General features: G+C 33.3%; 1 protein-coding gene across 1 annotated transcript in view; it reads right to left on the bottom strand.

The window, feature by feature from the left end:
- Window positions 1-17,342: 17,342 nt before the first annotated feature.
- The window catches only part of LOC145292995 (uncharacterized), an 82,218-nt gene continuing 73,112 nt past the window's right edge, over window positions 17,343-26,448 (bottom strand). Inside the window, exon 2 of the mRNA XM_080139248.1 lies at window positions 17,343-17,732. Within this exon, the coding sequence (XP_079995374.1) occupies window positions 17,587-17,732 (146 nt within the window). The 3' untranslated portion in view covers window positions 17,343-17,586. The remainder of the gene's footprint in view (window positions 17,733-26,448) is intronic.

Below are 26,448 nucleotides of genomic sequence, written 5' to 3'. Positions count from 1 at the left end.
ACAATAAATATTTCTTCAGTTAAATAAATTATACTGTAAATTTTTAAATAAGGAATAAATATTTATTTAAATGATAATTATTGAAACAAAGTATTTTACTGCATATAAAAAAACGGTTATGGGGAGAAGGGTTAACTATTTTGAACCTTCACCTAAATAGCGATTTAATGAAAAAAAAATTAATGGTCTTGTATCTTTTTTTTTTAATTTGTTTTAAAATAAGAAAAAAAAACTTTGATACCGCTATTGTAAGAATCATGCTGAAAGCCATTCTTAATATGGGGAGGGGGGTTAACTATTCTGAAACTTCACCTAACAATGTAATAAAAATAATGGAAAAAATATATGTATGAACAATAAATATTTCTTCAATAAAATAAAATATACTGAAAATCTTTAAATAGGAAATAAATATTTCTTTAAATAAATTAAATCATAAGTAATGAAACAAAGTGTTTAATTTCATATTAAAAAATGTTGTGTCCATTTTTTTATAGTATTTAAATATGTAAGCCCTGTCGGTGGGCATTAGAAGATGATGACTGCCTGTAAAAGAAGCAAAATAAAACGAACAAAACATAAGTAATAACTATGTAAACAACGTGAAGTTGTATAAATGTTACAAAATTACTCGATTCGGCATTAAATAACACGAAAAAGGATTGATATGCCGTAAAACAAAAGCAAAACAAAACAAAACAAAACAAGACATAAAATATGTTTTGATTCTGTGTTACTCAGTGTATTTGCGAATGGTGACTTTGGTGATTTATTTAATAAAGTCATTCTTGACTTTTGTAACATGTATTTCTAAAAATATTTTTGTTATGTAAGGCTCACTTAAAAGTAAATAAAAATACAAAAAAGATAAAGTGGCACAGTAAAAAAAAAAAATCAAAAACAAAAAAAAAACGAACTCGTAACGTTAAATGTAAAAAATATATTTATTACTGAATAAAATAGAATAAGCGTTCCGTATTACACTACAATAATAAACAGAAGACTTCGTTAAAAATGTAAGTAAAATACTATACTATTTAAACTTTGGAACGATACCTTCTATGCATAATTGTCTTTAAAATAATCCGGAGCTATAAATAGACAGTTCATATTTTTTCTTTTTTTTTTTGTTGGGGAAGTTTTGGGAAATAAAAGGGTTTAATGATTTTTAACTAATAAAGATTGAATAAAGGGAGATAATTCACATTAATTAATGTTTGCGATGATGATGACGCATTTCATTAATTACTGTTTGCGATGATGATGACGTGACACCGTACGGACAAGCATATTAATATATAGATATGAGTCTACTCATGGGTATGTATAGGCTAAGAATTAATAAAGAAGAAACAATTTTTAGCTTATTTAAGGCATATAAAAAGAATATATAAATAAAGAAATAATTATGGGTATATATATATATATATATATATATATATATATATATATATATATATATATATATATATATATATATATATATTACTCCTCGCGCGAAAGAGCAGGACACAAAATGTTTTAAATAATACTAGAATAACAATAACAAAGACTTTCGCTGGCGAGGACTACTATTGATCGTAACCAGTTACACAATCCTTTTGAAATTTTCATCTCTGTTTTTCTCGTTATGTACTGAATATTTGTTAATGAAACCTATATGAAATATGTTTCTTATTAAATTTTAAAGATTTTCTATTCTGAAAGAAGTTTAAAAAAAATTAATCTAAAAATGTTATTTTAAAGTTTTTGTTAAAAAAAATCAGGTTTTCTCATTATTCAGACCTGTATTACAAAGAGGGAGGGGGTGCAAAAAATGAGTTGTGGTGTGAGGAGAAATACAAACTGAAACAGAGAGAATATTCAGACCTGTAATACTACAAAGAGCGAATTGCAAAAATGAGTTGTGGTGTGAGGAGAAATACAAACTGAAACAGAGAGAATATTCAGACCTGTAATAATACAAAGTGGGGGTTGCAAAAAATAGATACAGCACTCTCCCTTGATACCAGCGCACAAATACATGTATTTGGTGACTTCAATGATCACCAAAGTAATTAGCTTGTATTCTCTATTTACACACATGCAGCTGGTAGCTTAACACATAGCTTCTCTATATCTCATTTTCTATCTCAAACGGTTACGTTTCCGACACGTTTTCCAGACCAGCAAGATGAACATACCTCACTTCTAGATCTATTTCTGACCACAATTCCGGATGATTGTGTAACGAATGCCTACAGTCCACTCGGGAATGCTGATCATGCTGTGATAATGGCAGAAATCGCCCTAAATTTTCGACCCAAAACTGAAGAGCCAAGGTATTATAAAAAAGCTGACTGGGAAGCAATCAGGGATCTCATCAGAGATACCTCATGGGGTAATATCTTTTCTTCCCGTTGAACAGTGCGCAAATGAGACCACTGAATTATTCAAAACGGCAATCAAAGCATGTTCCCACATGGAAATTCTATAGCAAACTCCACTCTCCCCAATATTTTACTTCCTCTTGTGCAGGTTCCATTTCTCAAATGCAGCATGCGTACAACAGATTTAACCGACATAAGTTCAGTACAAACAGACAGAAGTTTATAGAAACTAGAAGTAATTATAAGAGAGAAATAGCGACAGCTAAGAGAGAATATACTGAAATCACCAGAAAACGCAGTGAAGCACAGAAATGAGGAACCCATGATTTTGGGAAAATCTACAACAGTAAATAATAGACAATCAAGAATTCCCCCACTATCAAACAGCCATGAGGTTGTTTCCAAGGCAACCCAAAAGGCTAACATGCTTGCCAGTCGGTTTGCATCAAACTCCACATTGGACCCAGCAAACCATTTCCACCCTTACTTTCTTTTGCGGACAGACGCTTAAAATTATCCCATCTCAGGTGGATGATATCATAAAAACCTTGACACCTCAAAAGCATATAAACCCGATCTTATTCCCAGCTGTGCTATTAAAATAATGCTCCGACGAGGTTGCTCCAGTTGTCTCCAAAATTTACAACAAATGCCTTAACGAATCTTGCTTTCCTGGCTGCTGCAAAAACTGCATCTGTGGTACCAGTGTTCAAGAATTCTGGCAAAAGAACTGACCCATTAAATTATCGCCCCATTAGCTTTTCGCCAAACTATTTGAGTCCATAATTAACCATACTCTAGTCCATCACCTTACAGTTGCTAAACTTCTGACCAACCATCAATATGGATTTAGACAATACCGTTTTACTGCAGATATCCTAACGTATATACCATACACTGAACAAAGCAGGGGAGGGTAGAGCGCTAGCCCTAGATATATCTAAGGCTTTTGACAGGGTATGGCACGATGGTCTTCTCAGGAAAATCAGATCATACAGTATCACTGGACGTATACTGAACATACTTTAATCCTTCTTAAGTAAAAGAATAATCAATGTTGTCCTCGATGGTCGTACATCTAAACAATATGATATAAATGCGGGTGTATGTAATGTAGGGTATATGCTTGGACTTTTATCATTCCTAATATTCAGAAATGACCTCTCTGATAAAATTGTCTCTGAGATTGGTATAATTGCTGATGACACCACGCTATATAGCAGGCACAAGGGGAAAACAAATGAACTCATATCTAAGGAAATGACAGAAACACTAGAGGAAAACCTCCAATCTGTAGTGGAATGGGGACATAAATGGATTCAATGTTGTCAAGACTAAGTTTGTTTCCTTTAATAATTACAAGAAACCTTCTCAACCACTAATAGCTATGGCTAATGATAAATTACCTGAAAGTACTTAGTTGAAAGTCCTCGGCTTAACGTTCACAGGGAACGCGAGTTGGTACAGATACATTGAGAGCATTGCCAGGATCTCTGCGAGGAAAGAAGGCCCTCTTTACCATGCTAGAAAGCTACTTACGCTTGAAAGTATCCTGTACGGTTATAAGGCCACCATTTGCACATGTATTGAGTATTGTTGTCACATTTGGGTTGGTGCATCTGCTACTAGTATCTCACTCCTGGACAGTGTTTAAAAGAGAGTCACCAACCTGATATGTCCTGAACTGTCATATAAGCTTCAACCTCTGTCTAATCTACGAAATTTTGCATCCCTCTGCCTGTTCTACAAGTATTTTAATGGTGAATGCTCCGACGAACTACAAGCACTTATATCCCCTCAACGTAAATACCCCCGACAAACCCGACAAGCTGCAAAATCCCACCCCTACACAATAGAGATCCCTAGATGTAAGAAAGCCTTCTACTTCAATAGTTTATTTCCCAAGAACTGCTAGACTTTGGAACTCCGTTCCAGGATTCTGCTTTCCCAACTGTACTGACATGCAGAAGTTCAAGTGTAATGTGAACAGACATCTTGCTGCTCATCTCCTTACATAGTATTCCTGCAACTTATATCCCCGATAGTAGTCCTCTACATCAAAGTGACATTGTGCCTTGTTTGGGGTGAAAGTGGAATATATATATATATATATATATATATATATATATATATATATATATATATATATACTAGCATTTCAGCCCGGCGTTGCCCGGGTGTTTAGAGGTGTGTGTTGAGCAAAAAAAAAAAAAAAGTGGTAGTAGAAAGGCAGGCTCGAACCCGTACCGCAAAGGAGGAAAAGAACAGGGGGAAAACCCTGACGTCTTTGCTGTTACGACCGCCGCTAAACCGGAAGCGACTTATGTTTAAATTAAGGCTAGACAATCGAAAGGAGAGGATAACTTTCAAAAATATCGGCGAAAAAAGCGATCCCCCTGTAGAAACGTGTCCAGTTAAAGGTGAAGATATTAATGTTTTTAGGCAATTTTTCGATATTTGTCGTCTGAAAGGTCGAACTTCAAAACCATAGCGATCTTGATAAAATTTGTCGTCTCTGTCGAAAGTTTAAGGTATACATACAAACATACATACATACATACATACATACATTTATACATTGGTAACGACACATTTTCAACCCAAACCAATTAAAACGCTTGCCCTATCTCTGAATACCCTTTATGTAAAATTTCAAATGTTTAGACCAGAAATTGTCTGAGTAATTTGGTAGAGACCGCAGAGGTCAAATGTTTTTAAACTTTGACCCTTATTATGACCCCTTAACATTTATTGTTTTGGGCTCAAATCAAGTTATTAAGTTAGATCTATGTCCAAGGAAAAAATATCTAAAATGTAAAGTGTTTAGACCCAACATGTCGGAGGAGTTCGGTAGAGTTCTTAAAGGTCAAATCGTTAGACTTTGACCTCTTAACTGCCAAATGTCTGGCCGAAAACCGATTACAAAGATTTTCCCAAATCTCAGTACCCTGTATATCAAATTTCGAGTCTGTAGACTGAAAATTGACAGAGTTATTGCGGTGGAAAATGTACACAGACACACAGCCAGACACACAGGCACGTTCACCTTTATATATATATATATATATATATATATATATATATATATATATATATATATATATATATATATATATATATAGGACGGATCGGAGTTATATCATTCTGTGATTTAAATCTAATTTCAGAACACGAAAAACGTACACGCGTTTCTATAAAATTTCAGAATATATTGAACTATGAAAAAAATCAGAATATATTGAACCAATTTGGCCACACAAATATTTATTTCTCATTGTAAGTTGCCAAATGAAAATCATACAATATCAAGGTGACAATCTATGCAAAAGGGCTTTCTGAGAAAGTTCGAATGGCGAACTTAAGGTGATACAGGGCAAATTTGCGCTTCAGAAAATTGAAAAGTCGAATGTTCAGAAAAGAATCAAGATGCACATCAAAAAGGCTCCATAAAATTCAAGACAAATTCGGCTAAAATAATTAATAAATTATCAAAAATAATTCTCACATACGGTTTTTATAACCGAAATTCTTTTCGATTCGACAGATTTTTCAAGGGAAAGATTTATAAAATTCTGGACAAAAACGAATATTTCTAAAAACGTGAATGACGATCAAAGAAAAACAATCATGCATTGATTTTCATTTAATAGATATGAAATTAAAAGCTAAAAAAATTTGAAATGTGTGCAATAAAGAATAAAATAAAATAAACTCTAATTCTCATAAGAATAAAACTATGAACTATAAAAAAAATTGTTTCTTATATTTTCACATATCTTCTATATCTATAAAAGTAAATATTTAGAACATTCAAATATCCCCGATAGTAGTCCTCTACATCAAAGTGACATTGTGCCTTGTTTGGGGTGAAAGTGGAATATATATATATATATATATATATATATATATATATATATATATATATATATATATATATATATACTAGCATTTCAGCCCGGCGTTGCCCGGGTGTTTAGAGGTGTGTGTTGAGCAAAAAAAAAAAAAAAGTGGTAGTAGAAAGGCAGGCTCGAACCCGTACCGCAATGAGGAAAAGAACAGGGGGAAAACCCTGACGTCTTTGCTGTTACGACCGCCGCTAAACCGGAAGCGACTTATGTTTAAATTAAGGCTAGACAATCGAAAGGAGAGGATAACTTTCAAAAATATCGGCGAAAAAAGCGATCCCCCTGTAGAAAGGTGTCCAGTTAAAGGTGAAGATATTAATGTTTTTAGGCAATTTTTCGATATTTGTCGTCTGAAAGGTCGAACTTCAAAACCATAGCGATCTTGGTAAAATTTGTCGTCTCTGTCGAAAGTTTAAGGTATACATACAAACATACATACATACATACATTTATACATTGGTAACGACACATTTTCAACCCAAACCAATTAAAACGCTTGCCCTATCTCTGAATACCCTTTATGTAAAATTTCAAATGTTTAGACCAGAAATTGTCTGAGTAATTTGGTAGAGACCGCAGAGGTCAAATGTTTTTAAACTTTGACCCTTATTATGACCCCTTAACATTTATTGTTTTGGGCTCAAATCAAGTTATTAAGTTAGATCTATGTCCAAGGAAAAAATATCTAAAATGTAAAGTGTTTAGACCCAACATGTCGGAGGAGTTCGGTAGAGTTCTTAAAGGTCAAATCGTTAGACTTTGACCTCTTAACTGCCAAATGTCTGGCCGAAAACCGATTACAAAGATTTTCCCAAATCTCAGTACCCTGTATATTAAATTTCGAGTCTGTAGACTGAAAATTGACAGAGTTATTGCGGTGGAAAATGTACACAGACACACAGCCAGACACACAGGCACGTTCACCTTTATATATACATACATATATATATATATATATATATATATATATATATAGATATATAGGACGGATCGGAGTTATATCATTCTGTGATTTAAATCTAATTTCAGAACACGAAAAACGTACACGCGTTTCTATAAAATTTCAGAATATATTGAACTATGAAAAAAATCAGAATATATTGAACCAATTTGGCCACACAAATATTTATTTCTCATTGTAAGTTGCCAAATGAAAATCATACAATATCAAGGTGACAATCTATGCAAAAGGGCTTTCTGAGAAAGTTCGAATGGCGAACTTAAGGTGATACAGGGCAAATTTGCGCTTCAGAAAATTGAAAAGTCGAATGTTCAGAAAAGAATCAAGATGCACATCAAAAAGGCTCCATAAAATTCAAGACAAATTCGGCTAAAATAATTAATAAATTATCAAAAATAATTCTCACATACGGTTTTTATAACCGAAATTCTTTTCGATTCGACAGATTTTTCAAGGGAAAGATTTATAAAATTCTGGACAAAAACGAATATTTCTAAAAACGTGAATGACGATCAAAGAAAAACAATCATGCATTGATTTTCATTTAATAGATATGAAATTAAAAGCTAAAAAAAATTTGAAATGTGTGCAATAAAGAATAAAATAAAATAAACTCTAATTCTCATAAGAATAAAACTATGAACTATAAAAAAAATTGTTTCTTATATTATCACATATCTTCTATATCTATAAAAGTAAATATTTAGAACATTCAAATAGGTTTCACAAAATCTAAAGACAACATTGACTATCATCACTAGAGGCCATAATCAGTTAAGTCCATAAAATCATAAAATGTAAAGAAACGAAGTTCATTAAAAAATAAATCTGCTTCGTTCCATAAAAGAAAAATAAAACTAAACAAGCAACATGTCAATGAAAAAATGCAACAAAAAAAAAAACGTTTAAATGTTTAAATAATGATTTTTATTTGTATTTTTAAGATTTAGAATAATTTCAACAAATTCGTTTCGATTCACCGTTTTCTGATTTACGGCTACCTGTAAGAAACGTTGCGTCAGCAAGTTTCTTTTTTGACAAAGAAAATACTACCGTCTCAACAATTTCATTTCTTTTGACCTAATTCTGCAAACGCCATTGTTCATTTTTCTTTCAAGGCAATCATTGTGAGCATGACTATATTTGAAATAAATTTCTCACCAGCAATATATCTCCACACAGACAATTACGATTATATATATATATATATATATATATATATATATATATATATATATATATATATATATATATATAGATAGATATATATATGGATATATATAGAACTGTAATTACCTGTGTGGAGATGGTGAGAAATAATTTCAAATATAGTCATGATTGCCTTGAAAGAAAAATTATATATATATATATATATATATATATATATATATATATATATATATATATATATATATACATATTGCATAAAAGATTACGAATAAAAGTTATATATAACTTTATATTAATTATATATAACCTTATTATGTCATCAGAATAATAAGGAATAGTAAATAAGAAAAAAAAAACTCTCTTTAGACCATGGCTAAATGCTTCTCATCAGAAGAGTAGAAAGACCAGAATTATACAAAATGTAAAAATAGATTAAAAAAAAAAAACTGGCTTATTAACATTTAGATTTAAAATGGGAATGAAGGAATAAGATAACTAAGATATATAAAAGGTTGATGTAAAGTATAAGAGTAAAGGCATTTGAAAAATAAAATATCTTTAAAATATAAACAATATAACTAGGAGGAAGGAATCAAATATGCATGAAAAGGAAGGAGACAATATGAGAATGAAAATCGGTATGGTAGTATATAGGTAAATGATAGTAAAACGAAAATAGGGGTCACTATGAAATAATGAGGGTTATAAAGAAGAGCAAATAATAAAAGAAGAAAAAAAAGAAAATATAAGGAAGACAGAGTAGAAAGAGAAGTAGGAATAGAGATAGAAAATGCAAGTAAGGGATGCGGAAATACCCCCCACATATATATATATATATATGTATATATATATATATATATATATATGTATATATATATATATGAAATAAAATGGAGGTGGAAGGACCTGGATACTCAACGTTTCGCCCGATTTATGCGGGCTTCTTCAAGAGGGATGGTCATTGACGAGAGAGTCGGAGGATTGGGGCTATATATAATGATGGGGGAGAGCAGCGTGTTTTCCTTATGTAAATTAGATGTCATATATACATGTATATACATTTTTTGAGAGAAGAACCAATTAGAGTAAACTAGTGTAGTGGATTACGTCTAAAAGATAAAATATCGTAGAGATTAAAAATTGTGTTTGGAAATATAGCGGTGATAGATTAAATAAATAAAATGACACGAGATTACGAAAGAATCTCGTTTTTTTTTTTTTTTTTTTAATTTTTTTTTTTTAAATTAGAAATAATTGAATTGGGATAAAATAGCGCAGTAACTTAAAAGATGGTATCTAAAATCATATATATATATATATATATATATATATATATATATATATATATATATATATGTATATATATATATATATATATATATATATATATAATGGCTAAATACAGACTAATCAACATAATGATTTTAAAAACTAAAAATAAGAAAATAAAGGTTAGCTAACCAGGTTTCGTTCCTCTCTTAACAGAGCTAAATCGAGGAAAATACGATTAAAAAAAAGGTCATGAATGTGGGGGGGGGGGGTTTGGTCAGAGGAAAATAAAAACGAAAAATAAACTGGGAAAAATTACATAGAGATTAAATTAAGTTCTAAAAGATTTTCTTTTTGCTTGCAAAGAGAAGGTCTAAAAGACTTAATAAAAATAGTCTCTAGAATTTTCAAATGAAGGCGAGTGCAACTTATTCAAGATCGTAAACATCAGCACTGAAATTCGTAGCACAAGCATGGTTATTTATAATGTGGTCGCAAATCGCAGAACCATACGTATTATTCAGAACATCCGAAGGTGAAAAATTTGCATAACGAACTTTTGCTGGTAAATGTTATTTCAAATGGAAACCCAATCTTTGCGATGTTCACCCAACATAGTGCGCACTGCAACTACATTTAAATAAATAAATAATAGATTTAATATGGTGGTAGGAGGAAGCGCATCTTTGCAAATGGACGGCAACATACGTCTAGTTGAAAAAACAACACGTGGATTCGATGCAAAATAACACCGTTGCACAGACAAAGAAATTTGCTTAGCAAATCGGTCGCTGATGTTACCTAGCCAAGGTAGACGTAGGTAAACACATCTATTAACTATGATTTCTTTAGGTTTATAAAAATTGGAAACTTTCTTATTAATAGTAATTTCAATAATATCTAAGGGGTAACCATTGTTATAAAGGGTCTTAGTAATAAATTTAAGCTCGTCATCCAAATTAACTTTAGAACAAATCATAAAGACCCTATATGCTAAAGTCTTAATTAAATTGTATTTTTGATTTATAGGCACAAAAAGAGTCCCAACTCGTATAGACACCGGTAAAGGTTGGTTTACGATAAATAGAAGTAAGAAAACACGAGGATGTCTTGGACACAAGAACATCCAAAGACGGAAGAGTAGAATTCGTTTCCTTGTCTAAACTTAAGGGTTGGATGAACGTTACTGAGAAACACAAAAAAAAGGAACGAAACCTGGTTAGCTAACCTTTATTTTCATTTTTTATTTTTTAAAAATCATTATGTTGATTGGTCTGTATTTAGCCATTATTAAATTCTGTACCACACGAAAAATGTTCATATATATATATATATATATATATATATATATATAGAGAGAGAGAGAGAGAGAGAGAGAGAGAGTGAGTGAAAGAGAGAGAGAGCTTCCTTCAATCTTGACAGACGATGGATAGCCACTGTAAGGGTGCCTGTGCGTGAAATTTTTATGGTAAGAGTTGCGCAATCTCTAACCACACTCCTCCTAAGTCGACATTGTTAAATACTAATGGCAAGTGGAGATTCAGGAGGATTGGAAACTATGCCGAGACAAGCGCAAAGCACATACAGCGCCTAGAATTCTCAAATGGTCATCCACCTGGTACTAGCCAGGCTCAACGTTGCTTAACTTCGGTGATCTGACGAGAAACGGTGTGTCAATGCGATTATGCCGTATATATATATATATATATATATATATATATATATATATATATATATAAGTGGAATGTGTAGAAGGCGGTACAATGCAGAGGTAACGGAAAGACACAAGGTGAGAAAGTTTTATTAATACGACTTACAAATACATGTGTACATATTCATATATTTCTTATACACATTATATTTATATTTGCATCGTGGTTACCCGGGAAAGACGGTCTGGTGGTATATCCGTGTTATATAATATTTCGAGAAAGCTCTCTTCGTCAGATATTTATTTGACTTTTGTTCAAACGTGCTGTTGTAAACAGTGACAGTCCCGCGGCAATCAATTTCCCGGAACTTGTAGAAAGCGTTTTAATTTAGTATAGTATGGTTAGGGTCTTTTTTTGTTCATTTGCTGCCCCATTTCAACAAGATAACAAGAGGCACCCGTAAAGTTATACACAGGAAGGGTCTAGACATATAACTTATACGCACTGGGCCATCACTACGACAGCATTTGTCAAAACGCAAAACCCACCTAAACAACGTACCCTGCACCCTAACTAACTGTCCGATTAACACTACTAAGATGTACCATCGTACATACACAGTATGTCGTATACAGTGTACCAAATGTGACCAATCATACGTCGGTAGCTCAGTGAGACACCTGCATATTAGAGTAAACGAACACATACAAACACAAGCCTCTTCTGTTCGCAGGCACCTTCACACATGCGGCAATACTAACAAATCCATCAGAGTAGATATTTTAGCCACCGAACGCAATGTTGGCAACCTTCGTATCAAAGAATCTATCCTGATTGCCAAATTGCATCCCAAAATTAATCGTCGACATGAATTAGGCTCTTCATTCTTAACTTAACGCACATCATCCCACCATTATATAATAACAATTAAAAATAAAATAAAAATAAAATAAAATAAATCCAAAATTAAATCAAAATAAATCAAAATAAATAAATAAACAAAATAATAAATAAGCAACCTTTATTTAAGATTACTACACATTAATAATATTAACAACGTATAACAATGAAACAGCAAGCTTATGATATATGAATTAGATGGCGCGATCATGTGGGCTACATGACTGCATGTATATGTGCTCATACAAGTCTATATGGCCTAATATAGCCTAATTGATTTCTCCGAGTAAGCCTAATGATATTAAACGCAAATAACAAATAAGACATAATACACCAAAAAACAGATATCCAAGTTAACCAAAATAAATAAATAAGTAAATATATTTTTAAAAAAATTAGAAAAATCTCGAAATAACTTCTAACCATTTCGTCATAACACATTGCGTATATAAATAAATAATTATAGTCAATAGAATATTACTATACAATTAGATTAAAGGATACAAGTATCCGTAAATGAATATATATATACACTACATAACGAATTAAATAGAATACCCCCTCCCCAGAATTGAAATAATATTACTAAAATAAAAATAAATAAAATACATAAAAAGGTAATGCAACGTTATACACTATCTGAGAAGAAATATCTGTAACGGTTATCTCCCTTAGATCAGCTCATCAAGTAGTCTCCCTTAACAGCCGATTTATTCAAAGTTCTGCCCACCTCCTCTCAATCAGAACACAGAAACAAAACAATTAATTAATTAAATCTCCTGAATATAAAATATAAATTATTATAAAAATAAATAAATAAATTCGAAGTAAAAAAAAATAAAGAGAAAAAAAACTGAATCATATTAAATTAAAATGCTATCAACAAATTCCGAGCAATCGTTTACCGCTAGACTGTCACTGTTTACAACAGCACGTTTGAACCAAAGATAAACTATTATAGAAAAAAATGTATAAAATAAATAAAAACAAAAATAAAAAATAAATTAAAGATACAAACAAAGAAATAAACAAAAAAAGACCCTAACCATACTAAATTAAAATGCTTTCTACAAGTTCCGGGAAATTTTTTGCCGCGGGACTGTCACTGTTTATAACAGCACGTTTGAACCAAAATCAAATAAATATCTGACGAAGAGAGCTTTCTCCAAATATTATATAACACGGATATACCACCAGACCGACTTTCCCAGGTAACCACGATGCAAATATAAATATAATGTGTATAAGACATATATGAATATGTACACATGTATTTGTAAGTTGTATTAATAAAACTTTCTCACCTGCTTCAGCTTGTGTCTTTCCGTTACCTCTGCACTGTACCGCCTTCTACACATTCCATTTAACTACATACTACACAATGCTTCAAGCAAACTCATCCACGTCTTATATATATATATATATATATATATATATATATATATATATATATATATGTGTATATATATATATATATATCTATCTATATATATATATATATAAAAGTGAACGTGTCTGTGTATCTGGGTATCTGTGTACATTTCCCTACGCAATAACTCTGTGTCCATTTTTAGTCTACAGACTCGAAATTTGATATACAGGGTACTGAGATTTGGGAAAATCGATGTGATTGATTTTTGGCCAGAAATTTGGCGATTAAGTGGTCAAAGTTCAACGATTTGACCTTTGAGAACCATACCAAACTCTTCCGACAATTTTGGGTTTACGCACTTGAAATTTTAAATATAGGTTCCTTCGACATGAATCTAACTTAATAACTTGATTTGAGCCCAAAACAATAAATGTTAAGGGGTCATAATAGGGGTCAAAGTTAAAAATTGACCTCTGCGGTCTCTACCAAATTACTCAGACAATTTCTGGTCTAAATATTTTAAATTTTACATAAAGGGTATTCAGAGATAGGGCAAGCTTTTTCATCAGTTTAGGTCGAAAACTTTTTGTTACCAATATTTAAATGTATTTATGTGTGTCTGTTTGCATGTCTGCCTTAAACTTTCAGTAGAGGCGACGGATTTTACAAAGATCAGTATCGTTTTAAAGTTCGACCTTTCAGACGACAAATATCGAAAAATTGGCTAAAAACATTAATATCTTCCCCTTCAACTAGGCACTTTTCTACAAGGGAGGGGGTCACTTTTTTCGCCGATATTTTTGAAAGTTTTCCTCTCCTTTAGATTGTCTAGCCTTAATTTTAAAAGATGTCGCTTCCGGTTTGGCGGTGGTCGTAACAGCATAAACGTTAGGTTTTACCCCGTTCTTTTCCTCCTTTGCGCTACGGGTTCGAGCCTGTCTTCCTATTACCACTTTTTTTTTTGTCAATATACACATCCAAACACCCGGGCCACGTCGGGCTGAAATGCTAGTATATATATAAAACTAATAAATTTTAAAAAAATATATATATATCTATATATCTATAAAAACAGAGATGTGTGTGCCACAGAGTGTTTCTGATTGGTTAATCCAATAATCACATCTCCTAAAAAACTATGGTTCCCACGTTCTTAAATTTACCATAAAATATTATGCCCTTATTTATTGTCCATCTTGGAAGGGTCTATTTTTTTCCTAACTTGCCATTTACAAATTACAAAATTCCGAAACTTACACCAGCCATCACAATCCAACCTCCGACACCACGTCCGTCATTCTGGCGCTAGCCGTACACACGTACACACAACACGAAAACAAACGCTGTCCTCCAAAGGACAGACTATTAGTACTACTACCCAGCACACGCACACACACACATACACACGTTCACAACCGTCCTTGTGTACGTCACGTTGTTATGGCAACCAAGCCCGTTTCCGTTTATCCATCCATTTGCTTATACTTTCTTTTACTACATTTTTTATTTATTTTTTTATTTATTAAAGGTAAGAGAGTAATTCGGGTATGCATACTAAACTGTTAACCGTTAGTTTGCGTGTTCGATCCTGATCGATTCTACTTTTTTTTAATTCTATTTGTTTATTAAATCCTATCCGAAGCGGGGAGGGGCTATACCCTTTCCTTCCACCTCCCCCCAAGGATGGGTTCCTAACGGAAGGGCGTCAGATCCTCCACCCACCTACGGGCAAGCAGGGGGAGCTGGCCACCATCCACCCACCAAAAGGGGAAGCCTGGCATTTTCTCACCCGAATGGGGGGAGCTTGGCAGTTTCTCCCCCCAAAGGAGGGAGCCGGTGTCCCCCCCCAAGGGAGGGGGGGCGAAGAGGCCAGGAGGAGGCGACTTTTTTCTTTGGAGGGGGAGAAGCCTCCAGGCACCCTCCACCCTGAAGGTGGGGTTGGGGATTATCTCTCCCTGAAGGGGGGAGGCCGGCACCAAGCATGTAAATCCAGAGGGGTGACTTTTTTTGTTATCCCTCGGAGTAGGAAGGAGGCCGATCACCCAGGCAACGCCGGGTAACCCCTGCTAGTATATATATATATATATATATATATATATATATATATATATATATATATATATATATATATAGTAAGTTTATTTATAGAACCATTATTGGCTGCATATGTACATACATGTTTCTGTAATGTCTCTTTTCATAGAAACCAGGTCTGTCAAAACCAAGCTCAATACTTATTCTTTTTATACAAAAGTTAATTTCTAAATCTAATTTTACTAAATAGAAGAGGAACTACAACGAATCGATTGAAATGAAAAAAGAGGGTGAATTAGAGGAAGGGAAGGGAAAAGGGGAGATGAAGAGAAGGGGTTATTTGCAGTTTGGTCCGTTTTAAAATTGAAAGTATTTTGGATTACTATTTGATTATTATCTATCATTATCATAGCAAAGAAACTTTTTAGTCATTTAACACTTCGTATTCTCATGAAGTAACATGAGAATATGAAGTTCTCCATTTCATGAAGATTCATCCGAAGAAGAATGGCAGTCATATCGGCCAAAACGTTGTGACAATAGCGTCCAAGATGAGGGCAGTTGTAAGATTAATCCAAACAATACAAGTTTCTTCTTATCTGCGGCATTTTTTAAATCCTGCCGTGTTGGCGTTTATTATGGGCTTTGGAGGTTTTCCTCTTTAACCAAAGAGATTTCCTTACAATCTCTGCGTCCGACAAAAATATTCTTAACTAAAGAAGTTCAAAGTTTATATCGGTTGAAACGTTGTGAAAATCACATTCAAACTGAGAAACGTAGTCTGAATAATCCAAATAATTCAAAATATTAATTCTTATCTATTATATAAAAAAAATTCTTGGGAAATTTGAAAATGTTTTTAAATTAGAAGCATGACAGACCAACGAAAACACGTTATTTCGAATTGAAAGGCTGCAAAACCTATTATATATACTTTTAAGTCTTTGTGACAAATTAGAGGAAGGGTATTTTCATTCTAGATATTTGCTGTGGTTACCAATACGCGTTTCATATAAATAACTACTAACCCTTTTGGTGGATTTGGGGCATTTTAGATATTGCCATTTTGGGACATTTTAACGCCTTTGGAGAGAAACCAAAGCGCCTCTCCTCAATTAACGGCTACGTCAGTTCTTGCGTCATATAACTTCACGCAAAAAGTATTTGAAGAACTAATGAACTAATTTGGAGTAAACTTGGAAGATTAACGGAATTACAGAATAACGGAATAATACACCCAAAGGCAAAAGCATTCCAGCTCATTTAATACAATTGTTATCTTTCGTTTGTAATGCATTTAGAGAAAACTGTAGGAATGGGATTGTTTGTTGGGGTCATAATGTGAGGTTTCAAATCGCGTGAACAGATTAAAACGGAAATAGAAATCACGTAAGTCACCTGATATCATCGAGGAAATTAGAAAAGGATTTTCTAAGTAGATAAATCGATTGAAAATGTATTAGATGTGAGTAGTTAAAAAAAAAACAACAAAAAAAAACAAAAAAAAAAACAACAAAAAAACTGTGATTGCCTCTCTTCCTTCTCCGCCATGTCACGACAACTACTGAGATGAAATAAAAGACAAATTACGTAATTATTTGTTGGTGTTGGTTTATTAAAATTAACAGCCACTGGGGAAGTTTCATTTTAGCATTAACAAGTTCAAGCAAGAATGCTCTTATTATTTTTTCTTCTTTTTTTTTTCGGAATTGAGCTACAAAAGTTTTTAAGCATTAACACATCCACCGGATAGATGATTGATCACAACGTGTTACGTATCAATTACAATTGTTCAAAGGTTTTAATCGTTTCCTATGTAAATCAGATTTAGATTGTCGATTTAAAATTAAAGATGGCCGCCTTTTTGGGTATTTACGATTCAACAGCATATGATTTTTTTTTTGGGGGGGGGGTGAATGAAAGGCGAAAGTAGAAAACAGTCGATAGCCAGTGATTAGTATAATCCGCGATACCTGTCTCGTTCAACGAACTTAGTCGGATGGACGTCGCGATTCGGTAATTTGCGTGATCTGTAGATACGTGCAGGCACCGCTCCATTATAGCGGCGGGATCGTGTCCAACATCGACATATAACGGAATCTGGAATTGAAAAAAAAAAAAAATAGAGTGAATATATAGAATACGAGGATAAATCAAAAAGTTCTGAGACAAATTGAAGAAAAACTTTATTTATGGAAGTTGAAAACTTTATTTTTCTACATACGATCCGCCTAACTCAATACACTTCTGTAAGCGATGTTTCCATCGATAAATTCCTTCTTCATAAAATTCTGAAACTTGTCTAGTGAACCAGGTCACAACCTCTTTCTTTGCTTTATTTATGGATTGAAATCTTATTCCTTTCAAATGTTCCTTCAGTTTTGGAAATAGGAAGAAATCACTAGGCGCTAAATCAGGACTATAGGGAGGATGTAAAAGGATTTCCCAGCGAAACTCGAGTAAAATTGTTCTTACAGTCTTGGCCGTGTGTGCTGGAGCGTTGTCATGATGGAACAGAATTTGACGATGGAGCTTTCCTCGTCGTTTCTTAGCCAATGAAGTCTTCAGCTTTCTCAAAACTCCTTCGTAATAGCTTGCGGTGATAATTTTCTGTCCTTCAAGAAAATCTAATAAAACGATTCCATCTTTATCCTAAAAAACAGTGGCCATTATTTTTTGAGCTGACCTTTCTGCTTTGAACTTGATAGGGCCTGCTGATCCTCTTGGTAACCATTGTTTAGACTGAACTTTGCTTTCAGGATCGTACAGGTAAATCCATGTTTCATCACCGGTTATGACCCGTTCAAAAAAGTTTGCCTCATTTGCTTCAATTCTAGTCAGAAGGGCCAATGAAAGATCTGATCTCAGATTCAACTGATTCTGCTGCAACGCTTTAGGCACCCAACGAGCAGAAAGCTTACTCAGATCAAAATCTTCTTTCAGAATTGAAAAGGTTGACCCAAATGAAATGTCAAGCTCCTTAGCAATCTCATTCACTGTTATTCTCCGATCTTCTTCAACAAGATTCCTGACAAGCTCGATGTTTTGAGCATTTTTTGATGTTGAAGGCCTACCTTCCCTTTGGCTATCTTGAAGATCATTCCTACCATCCTTGAATCGTCTGATCCAACGATAAACAACAGCTCTAGAAGGTGACGAGTCTCCATAAACATTTTGTAGAGCTTTAATGATTTCCGTCGGTTTCCATTCCAGTTTTGTTAGAAATTTAATGTTTGCACGAACTTCAAATTGGCTCATTTTGGACTGTCAAAAAGTTAATATTATAAAATATTATCTGAAAAAAAAAAGAATAAAAGATTTAGAATGCTGTAACTTGTCAAATTTGTTGTTAAGTAATCAGTAGTGCAATTAAACCTTGTTTTGTTGCTCTATTTTCATTTAGATTGAATTTATATCACTTGCCTTAAAACTTTTTGATTTACCCTCGTATACTAATCGGCAAAGAAAGAGTGTTGTGAGCAAATTAAATACGATGTGGGTTGCGGATATGCGTCGCATGAAGAGAAATGATATGAGCATAATATGATAAATGTGTAGTGTGAGTGTGACAAACAGCCTTCAATCGGATTATCTCAATAGGGAGGTGTATACAGAACTGAAACTTCATTGGTTTGATCACATTTACAGAATTTATGAGAGTTCTTGGAAGATCAGATGTATAACAGGTGTATAACAGATGTATAACAGTTCACGTAGCAGGGTCAGTTGGCAGGGGAAGGCCAAGAAAAATATGAGAAGTGATAAGAATGAATTTGGGAGAAATAGGGGTAAATAAAGACCTGGTCAGAGATAAATTAGTTTAGAAGTGATTTTCTAAAAGTCGTCCAACACATATTAGCATGTAAAACAGGCGTTACACCGATGATGATGATGATGATGATGATGATGATGATGATTGTAACGCTCGATTCCAGAACCTTGCCAAATTAACTGCTTTACCAGATCATACAGATTATCTTAATGTAACGTATTGCTTATAATGTAGTTATTAGCATAAAACGTTCAATCAGTCCAATTCATAGCTTGTTTTCTCCATGTTATCGTTGTAACCCTCCGGACTGAGTATGATCAGGTTATCTTATATATATATATATATATATATATATATATATATATATATATATATATATATATATATATATATATAAAACATTAATGATCTAATTTAATAATATGACAGACTTTTGGGGGGAATAGAATGGTTTATATATTGAAGATTATTGGTTGTCTATTTGAATTGCAAGTAGAAAGAGAGTGTTGACAAGGAGAGAGACTTATTTGTAAGCCCATGGCTTAATTATTATCAAACATGTCAGAAAATATTACGTTAAATTTTATTTGCTTTACTGCTTCCCATCAGAATTTCCAATAACAAGCCCTACTCTCTAAATAACCTACCCGACGTAATATCTGATTAAGTTTCCCAGCTTCCGATTATCACGATACATCTTATAATTTGGAGGTTACTCGTTTGAGCTGTACGAACCCATTCGTGCATAACACATCTTGTTTTTAACTTACCCACTTAATTTCCCCCAAGAATAGTTTTAAAATAAATGAACACTAGTTGATGTACCCATAATAATTCATCATATACAGTTCATGACCTAATGTCATGATTATCACACAGCTTACGGACCGAGCTTTTATGTTTTATGAGTTGTTTTGTTTTCTTCTTTTCATTGTAGATGCTCAGCTAAGCTCCAATCTATGGTTCCTCCCATTGTAAAACATTCACAACAGAAACTCGTCTAGCTATAACCACTATAAATAATATTCTTTTTTATTTTGTACATAAAACTAAACGCAACTTCGATGAACAAAGTGTCTTCCCAAGTACTCATATGTGGAGCATAATGTCATGAGTGTTGCTTCCACGTTGACTACAATAGTTGTTTTCAAGTTCAATGTTAACAAATTATTGTCGAGCTGTCCTTTTAAATATTCAACATTTGCCATGTTTCAACCATCATTTCCAATCCTCAATGTGTTTTTCTTAACGTCTTCCTGACAAATGCATTAACCCTTATCCTCGAGTGGGTTTTTGTGTTTTGATAGGTGCTGACTCATTAGTAATAAAAAGAACTGTTGTTAACAGGGAAAATGTATTTTAACAATTGCACAAAGGGTGAACTAAATGTGCGAATGTGCGAATAATAAAGGTCTGAACTAGATTGGCCAATCTAAACTGACTTATTTGAAGCAATTGTTACATCAGTTTTTGTAGCATAGAACTAACACCTAAACTTTCACCAAAAGATTAGAAAAAAAATCATGTCTACAGCAGAATGCTAAGAGCTGCTCTTAACTTAACCTAGAGGCAACACCCTATGAGAGAATGAACCGTCCCCCTAAGTAATCCCATTTACAAACTTTCCACTACTTATGATTACTACGCTATAATCCCATTAACTAATGTATACCCATTAGTCCTTATCCTTGAGTGGCCCCTGGGCCTTGATAATTGGTGACTCCTTTGTAAAAAAAACAAAAAAAACTTTACACACACCTTTCACGGATCTCAGCTCTGATCAGAGAGGGGAAGGCAGAGAGAGAGAGATAGAGAGAAAGAGAGAGAGAGAGAGAGGAGAGAGACAAAGAGAGAGAGAGAGGAGAGAGAGAGAGAGGGGGACCAAACATGTTGATCACTGCTAGAAAGCTTAAGATGAATTTGTTCGTGATCTCCTTTTCTGAATGCCAAAATATGAGTATGGTGCAACGGAGAGACAGTACAGAATCTATGTTAAGTAATTAGTAGAAAACTCGCAATGAACCTATGAAGACCTACTTGGTTTAATGGCGGATAGGGCAAAATGGCGTGAGAGAATCAGGAAGATCCGTGACACTACCACAAATAGATGATAATGATGATGATTCAAAAGTATATAATTAGCGAACACCCAAGTGAAACAATTTGCTTTGTTGTACAAAGATATCTGCAAGTGAAGACTGTTAGGAATAAAGTCATGTTTTTCGCACACATAAATAAAAGTTGACTGGTCACTAGGAAATGCAGATGTATATATCACAAAGCGCTTTTATATATAATCAGTTTTTGCATTTGCAAAAACGGGGCCGAATAAATGCGAATTGTTATTGATTTAGACATGTTTATGAATTATCAGTTGTAGGTTGTTAATTTGAAAAAAAAATGAACGTGCCAATTAAATGGATTAATAAATATATGAAGATATAGAAAAATTTGAAATATAAAGGCTTTTATAGGATGACTGAGTTAAAAAAAAGGGGGGATGCGACATAAAATGAAACAAATAATGTATTGACTAAAAATGATCCCACACCGACTGAAAAAAAGGGTTAAGTATTTTAACAAATCAATCTCAACTGTATTCCAACCGTAATTAGATGCATTATCTCTTGAGTATGGTATTTAATTAATTGGCTTAATTGGCATTGTCTGCTTTCTATAAAAATAATCTCCGTAATTGATAAAAAGAACGACTAGTACGCTTTAAAAATCCTTCATTAACTCCCCACCAAAAAATATAAAAAATGGCACTATTATAAGATATTTGAAAGAAAACACAACTTTTTATTTTTTTTTTTAGAAAAAATGTCTTTAGTATAACATGAAACCGTGTTCGATGGCGAGGCGCCATTTTGGGACTTTGGGGAATGTGATGTTACCCAATACTTGCTATGGCTCCTAGGTCTGCCTTGCCGTGGAATGATGTTACCTGCCAGTGTCCCATTAATGGGTTAAATCGAGTCTATCATTTACATATTTTTTATTTGAAAAGAAAAAATATGAACATTTAAGGCAAATGAATCAGTAAATATTTGAAAATATTGAAAAACTTGAAGTGTAAAAGCTTTTACGGGGATGACCGAGTTCGCCACTGGACGGCCCAGAACGGGTTGATGTGACCGACTGAAAAAAGGCTAATTACCTTATTAATAAGCAAAGAACATGAATGACCTAGGTGACTTCTTCACTCCGTCTGTTGACTGCAAACCCACCCAGAGAGGTAACCCTTTCCTGAAAATTGGGCCGTCTTTTGGCTGATAGTTATGCATTCTTCCAGTTCAATCCCTTCTTCGGATAGACGGAAGCGAAAAGATCCTATCCGATCAATTGGTTGGTCACGTCATGCTCCTAATATTCATTCTGATTTTTTAAAAAAGTGCAAAGCCTTATTTTTCCTCTTTATTTTTCCCTTTAAATAGATACTAGAAGGCGAAGACTGAGAGTGTTGCGAACAAAGAAGATTACCAATGCTAAGAAGTAATGTTTTCTAAAAGTAAGGTTTTAAAAGAAGTAAATGTGAATACTGTATTTATTGGGGTGGTTCTTTTCTGAGAATAATGTCCCCTCTTTCTTCTAATAGAATTCCCTTCTAAGAGTAATGTCTTTACTTTCACTGTCAATTTTTCTTCTTGGAGCAAGAGAAATATATTGTAATGTATTCTGGTATTTTAAGAGCATTCTTGGAATATAATAATTATCCTACCTATAGAATCATATTTGATAACTTTATTTGGCATTAATTAATCCATAGATGGTTGACCTGTCGTAAGACAAACCAAACCTCACAAAAATAATGCTATAAGTCTATGATTTGGGTGATTGTTGGAGTCTTTTTTTCCAGCTTGGATGCGAATATTCTCAAAGAATAGTGTTTTAGGTGCTTATAGTGAGCGCACTGGCCTTCTTTGGGATTATAAAAAAAGAATAATAACGCTAAACACGCAGAACAACATCCGACGCGAAATTGCCTCTTGACCAAACGAACCATACATTTAGATAAATGTTTCTTGAAATTTCTTTTTGAATAATTAAATCCGGTTTTTAACGAAGATCTTATCGAGGGAAAGAGGCGTTTCATTTCGTAAATATAGTTATTTTGTTTTGTTTTTGTTGGCTTGCGTCGTTCATAAAACATACTTGAAACATTATCCAGGCAGATAAAGTGATTGTCTTCTTTTTTTTCTGTTCTATTTTTTGCTGCTATCATGTTCTTCCTGTTCCGTCTGTCGGTACACACGACGCGCCATTTAGCCGTTTTGTTTTCGATGCCGTCTCGCGTCTCTGTGAGACACATAGTCTGTTTATCGGTCTGTCACGCTAAATTTTGTTATAGAATTTCCATCGTTTTTTATAGTTGGATAAGAATGTGTTTTCTAGTTTAATATTAAAAAAGAAAATAGGCATCGCTTTTCTTGAACCGATGATTTGCTATCTGTTTTTTAAAAAATTTTTTTAATTTTTTTACCGAAATCTACGCCTTTTAAACAGTCAGATCGATGAAACCCCGGTACAAATAGACACTGATATATATATATATATATATATATATATATATATATATATATATATATATATATATATATATATATATATATATACTAGCTGCACCCTGCCACGCGTTGCTGTGGCTAAATTTGGTGTAATGGAAAAGTCTAATAAACAGAGAAAATGCATGTTTTTTATAATCTTAGTACAGCAATCCACTCCAAAAAGTGAAAAAAAACCCCAAAAAAACCCCAAAAAAACAAAACAAAACAAAAAAAAACAAAAAAAAAAAACAAAAAACGGCGAAAATGTAAAAAAAAATGGTACTCTTGCAGAATTGGATCCGGATCTTCGAGAGTTTCCGTCCAGTGTGGCTTGGACTTGGACTCGACCAACAGTCAGTCGATTAAGCCGAACGTTGCTAAAATGTTGAAACGTTAAATCGAGTTTTTTTTTTTTTTTTGTATTAAAAAATGTGAGTTTTTAATTAGTATTTGGCTGGGGGGGGGCGTTACAATACACAGATTCGAAAAAGTTGTCCAACAACAAATAAATGAAATCAAATGGAAGGTAAGTTACATTTCTATCTAATTGGATGATTTTTTAGTGTTTTTATTTGATGTAACGTTTAGTCGGCTCGAAAAACAGTGTTTATCGGTATATTTGAAAAATACAAATGGTGGCTGACACTGTTGAATATGTTAAGTTTGGGAAAATAAATTAAAAACTATACAAAACAGTGTCAGAAACCCACCGAATATATGTTACCGTGACATACGCTGACATATTCGGTGAGTTTCTGACAATATTTTGTATAGTTTTTTAGTTTTAATTCACTTTCCCAAACTTAACGTAGTCAACAGTGTCCGCCACCATTTGTATTTTTCAAATATACCGATAAACACTGTTTTTCGAGCCGACTAAACGTTACATTAAATAAAAAGGGTTTGTATTACTAAACACAGATACGAAAAAGTTGTCGAAAATAAATATATAACAAATAAATGTTATTAAAGGTATTATTAGTGTTTTTATTTAATGTAAAATGTTTAATCGGTTCGAAAACATGCAGTGCTTATCAGTATATTTGAAAAATACAAATGGCGACAGACTGTGTTAAACACGTTAAGTTTGGAGAAATGAGTTAAAATTAAAAAACTATACAAAATACTGTTAGGAACTCACTCAATATATGTTACCGTAACACAGGCTGCCATATATTCGGTGGTTATTTAACAGTAATTTGTACAGTTTTGTTTTTAGTTTTAACTCATTTTCCCAAACTTAACGTGTTTAACACAGTCTGCCGCCATTTGTAATTTTCAAATATAGCGGTAAACGCTGTGTTTTTCGAGCCGATTAAACATTTTACATTAAATAAAAACATTAAAGAATTATCCAGTTTGGTAGAAATTTAACTTATCTTGCCTTTTATAATATTTGTTATACATTTGTTTTTTGACAACTTTTTCGAATCTATGTGTACAGTTATACAAACCCAATAAAAATACTAAAAATTATCCAGTTAGGTAGAAAAGTAACTTATCTTACCTTTAAAAACATTTACTTGTTATATATTTGTTTTTGTTGACAACTTTTTCAAATCTTTGTGCAAGTACAAACACGAAGGGGGTATTATTCTGTCTATTTTTAGTTGCGTGCAAGCGACTCTATAAGTCAATCCGTCGGTCGGTCTGTCGGTCTGTCCGTAATACTTTTGTGCTTGGGCTTTTTGGTTAAGATCAAAGGTATGTTGTTAATAGATGCTGTTCTTAGCTTTTAAAAAATTTCTTGGCCTTTTGACCAAGACCTTCCCTGTCCCTCGATACAAATAAAATTTTATTAATATTGCTATCTTTTTTGTATTTTTTTATATAAATAAAAAATGTTTCAAAATTGAGTTTAAGTAGGAACACCCACCCCTCTCCCACCACACACACATAAATACAAATTTAAAGGGGTAACCATGATAAAAGATGCTGGCCGAGAGAAAAATCATTTAAAATTTACAACAGAGACGAAATGGATCAACCAAACTCACCCCCCCTTTTTGAGTTGGCCTTGTGCCTAAGTTTTTTGTTCATTTTCCCAACTGTATTTTTTTCCTGTGAATAAAAAAAATTAATATCTCAAAGTGTAGTATCTGTTCCCGCAGATACTGCAAGCAAAGCCCATATGTGGGGGCAGCCCCACATATAAGACCTTGGTCAATGTAGGGGCAACTCTTCATACCAATTGTCACTATCCAGCTCCCCTACTCCCCAGGGAGTTGGTCACCATTTCCCCTTCACTCCTCACATTAAAAATGCTATCCTTCTCTTTATCTCAGGGAGGAGATCTCATCTTTCGGAATTTTCTTTTCCATGTAGATGTAACTTTCAACTTCCTTAATGGTCTTTCCATCAACAATTATTGGCGACTTGGCAACGCACTGGTTCAACATCATCTTGGTCTTCCCAAGATGAATGTTGAAGCCAACCGGTTTGCTCTTAGAGTGGATGTTGTTTAGAATGTGATTTAGTTCCTGAGGAATGTGCCATC

The sequence above is a fragment of the Euprymna scolopes genome, chromosome 14 (assembly GCF_053919585.1).
Source record: "Euprymna scolopes isolate OS-2025 chromosome 14, ASM5391958v1, whole genome shotgun sequence".
NCBI lineage: Eukaryota > Metazoa > Mollusca > Cephalopoda > Sepiida > Sepiolidae > Euprymna > Euprymna scolopes.
Note: the sequence above shows the minus strand (reverse complement) of the source record. Positions and strands in the feature narration are given on the sequence as shown.